The sequence below is a fragment of the Octopus sinensis genome, linkage group LG23, assembly GCF_006345805.1.
Source record: "Octopus sinensis linkage group LG23, ASM634580v1, whole genome shotgun sequence".
Taxonomy (NCBI): domain Eukaryota; kingdom Metazoa; phylum Mollusca; class Cephalopoda; order Octopoda; family Octopodidae; genus Octopus; species Octopus sinensis.
The window spans coordinates 26,916,092-26,923,710 of NC_043019.1; the positions used below are offsets into that span (position 1 = coordinate 26,916,092).

General features: G+C 37.2%; 1 protein-coding gene across 2 annotated transcripts in view; it reads left to right on the plus strand.

Moving 5' to 3' along the window:
- Positions 1–475: 475 nt before the first annotated feature.
- Positions 476–7,619, plus strand: part of LOC115223467 (josephin-1-like) — a 14,909-nt gene continuing 7,765 nt past the window's right edge. Inside the window, exons 1-3 of one of the 2 annotated variants that reach the window (XM_029794055.2) lie at positions 476–1,001; positions 4,584–5,019; positions 6,777–6,902. In XM_029794055.2, the coding sequence (XP_029649915.1) occupies positions 4,862–5,019; positions 6,777–6,902 (284 nt within the window). In that variant the 5' untranslated portion in view covers positions 476–1,001; positions 4,584–4,861. Of the gene's footprint in view, positions 1,002–1,435; positions 1,621–4,583; positions 5,020–6,776; positions 6,903–7,619 lie in introns of those variants that run through there. The other variant, XM_036512471.1, reaches the window with a different exon arrangement.

Below are 7,619 nucleotides of genomic sequence, written 5' to 3' on the forward strand. Positions count from 1 at the left end.
ACTAAAGTCTGTGACGTGGCTAATAAGCGATGTAATAATAAACTATATTATATATCATAACCTAATTTATTTTTTAAAACCATCTAGAATTATTCACTTCCAAGAAAAAGCATAATTAAATAAAAACAATTAACCTATTTTCACTCTATCTATCTATGAAATATATGAAAGAAATTGTTGTATACAGGGTTCAGATGCACTCTATCTCTCTATCCCTTTTTTCCTCTCTATCGTCTGTTATTCTATCTATTATTTGTTTATATATTTTTTAATGTTATAGTATGTATTTGGTGAACAATAGCGTCGTTGGCTTTAGGTTTTCAACAGACTACTGAGTGGTTCAAGATATTTCATTTCTGCAAGACAGATAGACAGATAAATGGATAGATAAATAGATACAGAGACATAAAAAGAGAGGGAGTGGCTGATAAAGAAGTAGTCAGTGCAACAAGGGCGGAATATATAGCATAAGGTATTTTCATTCGAAAGCACCGTTTATCAGTTTTCTCATTGAGGTTTACAACTTTCGCTGTTGTGAAAAATTCTTACACGAAATATATATATATACACACACACACATATATATACACACATTTATGTACGACGAACATTCATCTATCAAATTTCACTCACGAGGCGTTTGATTATAACTGGAGGCTATGTTAAAAAACAGTTCCCCAAGTTGACGTGCGGTGAGATCGATCTCGGAACCAGAAGAGCGATGATCAAATGCGTTCCAGCTATGACCATCCTAACTTTTACCCAGACATAGTGTATCCAAGAGAACGTTATATAATGTGTCTTCTCCTTTTCTGAGAAGGCATGGTGTGAATAGAGGAAATTCGGCTGCTATTTCTTGCGTATCGGGTGACCACGTATATAGTACCTCCTAAAACGGTAGGTAAAGAAACTGGTGCTGATGTTCGCAGCCTTTGAAATGAACCAACATATTAATACACACGACTGCTGCGACCCATATTCGGTTCATCGTAGATGAAAAGGTAACAAGTTCTTTTGGTTTGATGTTATCCTGGCTTCGCTCCAGGTGTAACAAAGATATCGGTGCAGTTGCACCATTTCTCTTTGGAATGGTTTTTTGTTGTTCTTCCTAACCTACTTTTTCGTGTCTCTAATTTTTCTACTCTCTTTTCTTTTATTTCTTTCGTTGTTGATTTCTTCCTGGGCTGGGACGAAGCTTCTTCAGGGTGGTGGCAACATCACGAGAGATTTGTCTTGATAGGAAAAGAAAAAAGAAAGTTTCGAAAAATGTTAGATGATGCGATAAAAAAAAGCGTCATATATATATATATATATATATATAGATACATATATATACATATATATATCGAGAGAGAGGGGGCGGGACAGATGGCTCGGGTACATAAATAGAATGCGGAAGGGATTTACATAGCAGAGTTGTGTGTGTAGTTACAGTAGTGGTGGTGGTATTGTGTGTCTCTATATAAGCAGGAAAACTTAAGATATTCTAGGCGTTACCTCTGTTTATGTAAAAGATTGAGTACCTAGGACTATATTATTGTCTAAGACAACGAGTTCTTGTACCAGAAGACAAACTAAAAGACACAATCGCTGCATCTGATGGGGAAACAATATTCGATTGTAAATACTCATTTCTCTTTCTATATCACGCACTTTTTTTTTTTCTTTCCTTAAACACGCTCCTGACTTTTCCGTGTGTGCAAGAGGTGTATGGCGAACCTCTGTGTGTGTGTACATATATTCGAGCTGGCAGAAACGTTAGCACGCCGGGCGAAATGCGTAGCCGTGTTTCGTCTGCCGTTAAGTGTTCTGGGTTCAAATTCCGCCGAGGTCGACTTTGCCTTTCATCCTTTCGGGGTCGATAAATTAAGTACCAGTTACGCACTGGGGTCGATGTAATCGACTTAATCCCTTTGTCTGTCCTTGTTTGTCCCCTCTGTGTTTAGCCCCTTGTGGGTAGTAAAGAAATATATATTCTTCTGTTCTTTTACTTGTTTCAGTCATTAGACTGCGGCCATGCTGGAGCATCGTCATAAACTTGCATGTTTTAGAAACATGTATGTGTCCTGCAGTCGCTTCTGCGCTAGAGAGCTGTGTGTAAAGAGTACGTATGAAATAGTCTTATATGGGGTGGCCAGCAGTGTTCGCATGTGCCTACGCGTACGTGTTTTGTCATAGTAAGCACGCGCGTGAAAAACCTTCCATGTGTTTTTGGCATTTATGAGACTGTCTCTTTTCTATTTTAACATTGGCTCTCTAAATATGAAATATTCGAATGTATGTTTGTGTTTGGTCTGTATAACTTGTGTCCATCTCTGTTTTAATAACTACATATAGATTTACGGAGATGTACTTGCATAGCGAGTGACTTGATCTGAGATCGTGTGCTGGAACGAAAACAATTGCAGCGTGGAAGGTGTTTCTAAGCCATTTGTGTACATATAGATCATTGTTTCATGTTTTAAATGCTCAACTGTGCACACACACACACACACACACACACGTCTATGGACGGACATCAGGAACAGTTGTTGGTTCAAATACAATACTTTATGGGAAAATAAAAGGGTAGTTTTTAAAGTCCCTTTTTATGTTTTACTATTGCTGGGTTTTACAAAACTGAAATGAAATTAGATTGTTTCTGAGGTGGAAAAAAAAAAAAGAAAGGAAAAAAATAGTTAAAAGTTTTAATGTTTTATATTTTTGCTCCTCACTTCTGGAACCAGGTGGTATAAGTCTTCGAGGACGTCTATTCTAAAACTCCGCAGACACACGCATGTGGAAACATACACGCATGCATACATACATATATATGCGAGTGTATGTTTATAAATACTACACCGCGACCAAAATAAAAACATTATTAATCTCTATCTGCCATGGCTTCGAGTACTCCTTCTGACAAGCGGATGTATCTATGTGTAGACATAGACGGGTTAAACTAAAGCGTTAATGGTTTTATTCCCTAAAAAAATAATATTTGAATAAAATAATTTAGGCGATCCTTCGGTATAGGTACCGTAAGTACCGGAAGTGGCTTTGTTTACATTTCTGAAGATAACAGAAACCCTTTTCTCCCACTCCTAACCATAACCCCCCCCCCATATATAAAAAAACACTTTCTTGAAATGTATCCGGTACATATACCGAAGTTACGCCATATATATATATATATATATATATATATACATACACATATACATATGTATGACACTCTTTTAAGGGACAACGGTTAAAATTCAGACTTGCTTTATTTTATTCTATTTATCCTTTTTTTATTTTTTAAAATTTTTACATGCATACATATATGGATAAGTTCGCTGCATTATATATATATATATGGTTACAGAGATGTACTTGCATAGCAAGTAACCTGATCTGAGATCGTATGCTGGAACGAAAACAATATCAGCGTGGAAGGTGTTTATAAGCTATTTAAAACACAAAAACTGTTAGATTCACTGCAACATTTAAATTTAATTTGCCAAAATATTTTCGTCACTTTGAGACCGTGACCTGTTCATGGAATTTTGTCAGTGAACAGGTCATAGTCTCAAAGCGACGAAAATATTTTGGAAAATTAAATTTAAATGTTGAAGTGAATCTAATGGTTTTTGTGTGTTTTTAAATGGTTTTTAAATATGCACCTTCCATGCTACAATTATATATATAATCTTTTCAACTCTAGGAACAAGCCTGAAATTTTTGGGGAGGGGGCCAGTCAATTAGATGGAGCCCAGTACGCAACTGGTACTTATTGACCCCAAAAGGATGAAAGGCAAAGTCGACCTCGGTGGAATTTGAACTCAGAACATAAAGACAGACGAAATACTGCTAAGCATTTCGCCCAGCGTGCTAAAGTTTTTGCCAGCTTTATATATATGTGTGGAAGCACAATGGACCAGTGGTTAGGGCAGTGGACTCGCGGTCGGAGGATCGCGGTTTCGACTCCCAGACCGGGTGTTGTGTGTGTTTATTGAGCGAAAACACGAGGCTCCGGCAGGGGATAGTGGCGATCCCTGCTTTACTCTTTCTCCACAACTTTCTCTCACTCTTTCTTCTGTTGACCTACTCGCTTAGCCAGCAGGGTGGTGTTATTTGAAGGCTAAAACAATGCAAAGCGCATTGTGACCAGCGATGTGTAGCAACATCTTATAGCCTGGTCGGTCACGTGATCATGTGATATATATATATATATCATAGTAACATGCAGACTATTTGGTATTGTTAAACACTGCTAGTCACAGTGTGCTTTACATTGTTTTAGCTTTTGAATGCCACCCTCCTGGCTAGGCAAGCAGGCTTGCTGACATTCCGTATGAATGTGATGTCAGTCCATCACAGGGTGACCCATTTATAGCTGAGTGCTCTGGGGCTATGTTAAATGAAGTGTTTTACCCAAGAACACAATGCGCTACCAGACTGGGAATTGAAATCACAATCTTGCATTCATGAGTGCAACAGCCTAACCACTAGACCATGTTGCTTTACTACATGCAATATATGTTGTTATAGTTTTAAAAAATTTTTTTTATATATTTAGTATGTAAATGTTAATTTATTACTATTCCTTATCTTTACAGCTATTCAGAACTTTACCTGGTCTCACAACGACAGTTTATCTGAAACCAGGAAGAAACAGATCTGCATGAGTACATATGTATATATATATATGTTTTTTTACTGTTCTCACAAGCAATTTTATGAAAACTTTCAAATATATTTATAAAACTTATATGTTGAGTGTAACAAAAGGAGTCTCCGGGCTCTCTTCGATGTGCATGTCAGCTGCAAAACCTCACAGCAACATCAACTAAACACCAACCAATGCAACAAAACCAAATAACACATTAGTATCGGCATGGAGTTTCAGTTTTCTGGAAACACTGGGAATAATACCCCACCTAAAATTTACCACGAGACGCAAAGGCTGCAACTCTGTGGCCTTCATGCGCTCAACAACTTGTTCCAAGATGGTAATGCCTTCACCAAAAAGGATCTGGATAATATCTGTACAAGGTAAATATACAACACCTGTGTATGTATGTATGTATGCGTGAGTGTGTGTGTGTGTGTGTGTGTATGTATGTGTTTTACATTATGTGTGTTAGAAAGGGCCTCCAGCTGTAGAAACTATACCAAAACAGATATGGGAGCACAATGTTGTCCTTGGCCCTGGCAGATCCTGTCAACCAAGTTGTCCAACCCATGCCAGCATGGAACATTGATGATGATGATGGTGATGATGATGATGATGATGCCTGCATACCTGTAGGTAAATATACAACCCATATACATATTTGTAGGTGTGGGTGCCTTTTACAATACATATTGCATGCCTGCAGGAGCTGAAACATGCTACGCATATATGAATGCATGCGGAGGTGTATCTTCTGCGAGGGGAGTTTGCACCTGTGGGAGCTAAGATATGCAACACCTGTACGAATTTATATGAAATGTGTATCTTCTAGGAAGTGAGTTCACACCTGTCAGAGCTAAACTATACAACCCCTATATAAGTGTGTGTGTGTGTGCGAGAGGTACTTTTTGTGAGGTGAGTTTGCACCTGTAGGTGCTTAGATATACAAAACTGGTATGAATGTATGTTAGAGGTATCTTTTGAGAGGTGAGTTCACACCTGTGGGGAAACGAGATCTTGAGTGACCTATTCCTTGGGTTTTCTATTTCGATTCCTACTTCTAATTATTTCCCTTCCAGTCTGGATGCAACAAAACATTTGCTAGAAGAATGGAATTCAGTTCCACTGGATACTGTTTGGCGATTCACCTTAATATGAAGAATTTGTGTTTGCCCCACAAACACCGCTTGACAACCGGTATTGGTGTGTTTAGAAGGTGGCGAGCTGGCAGAAACATTAGGATGTCGGGCGAAATGCTTAGCGGTATTTCGTCTGCCATTACGTTGTGAGTTCAAATTCCGCCGAGGTTGACTTTGCCTTTCATCCTTTCGGGGTCGATAAATTAAGTACCAGTTCCGCACTGGGGTCGATGTAATCGACTTAATACCTATGTCTGTCCTTGTTTGTCCCCTCTAAGTTTAGCCCCTTGTGGGTAATAAAGAAATAGGTATTGGTGTGTTTATGTCCCCATAGCTTAGTGGTTTGGCAAAAGTGACAGATAGAATAAAGTACTAGTCTCAAGAAATAAGTCCTGGGGTTGATTTGTTCGACTAAAACCCTCCAAGGCGGTGCTCCAGCATGACCGCAGTCAAATGACTGAAACTAGTTAAAGAAAGAAAGATTCTCAGTGTGAAATTCATATAACTAGATGTACGATGCCAGATGTATGTGTTACTGTTTCCTTGACATCATGTGACAGTTGTAAACAAATGTCCCTGTCACACAAGTGGTGTCCTTCATTTCCACTGGTCACTCCAATTTATTTCTTTTAGCACAATTTATGCTTCAATTAAGCAAATTACCCTTGACGATAAATTTTCTCCACTCTGGTCATACATGCCTAAGCTCTTTATCTGAGGAGGGTGAGATAACCAGAAGAATCAAAGATTCCTTGCAACAGTCACTTTTTTCTGTTTTAAGGATTAAAAGACAGCTGAGGACAGGTTTCTGCCTGAGTAGGCCTCATCAGCACATGTTTAAACTTCATACAACATATTCTTGAATTTAGCAAACTGAGTTTCGAAATCATGTTATGGAAATGATGAGAATGATAATTATGATGATGCTGATGATAATAATAATATAATAATAATAATAATAATACATTAATTAACATTAATTATTTCTTTATTCCCAGATTATGCCCCAAAGAAATCTTTAATCCCTACCGCAGTACATTTGCAGTGGGAAACTATGATATAAATGTCCTCATGGTAGCAGTGCAATCAAAAGGTTATGATATGCTCTGGTTTAACAAAACAAGGTATGTATCTGTGTCTCATATATCTATATATATATATATATATATATATGTATGTATATAAAATTATAATTTAGGGTATCTATGAGATACCGCCATGCTGAAAATAGCAGCCAAGATTTATTTCGTCATTGTATTTACTGCAGTGATGTTTTAACCATATCGCACAGGGAAATACGAAGCGGGCATTTTAAACTGGTTGTGTTGCATACGTGCATATATATGTATGTATATGTTCGTATATATAAGTATTCGTATGTTGTATATATATATATATATATATATATATATGTATGTATGTATGTGTGTGTGTGTGTGTGTGTGGACTTATCTTACTCTGCGTATATTCCACTGATGAGGCAAAGCATTTCTAAATGCAAAGCCAGAAATCCCGGATCTGGAATTATCCAGTAATTTTTTGCTAGTTTTATTTTGTCTTTTTGTCTTCTCTCCTTGTGCTGTATGAACATTTAGTGTGGTTTTAGAGTCAGATCTTGGCTGCTATTTTCAGCATGGTGGTATCTCGTAGGTACCCTAAATTATAATTTTAAAAATTAAATATTACCTTTGAAGGTTTTTATTTCCATGCTGGCCACTTGATAAGATCGTTATTTAATTCTAATTAATGATCATATCCTTATATATATATATATATATATATATATATATAAATTTTAACAATGATAAATCTCAGAGTGAGTTATAAACAGTAGCGGTAAC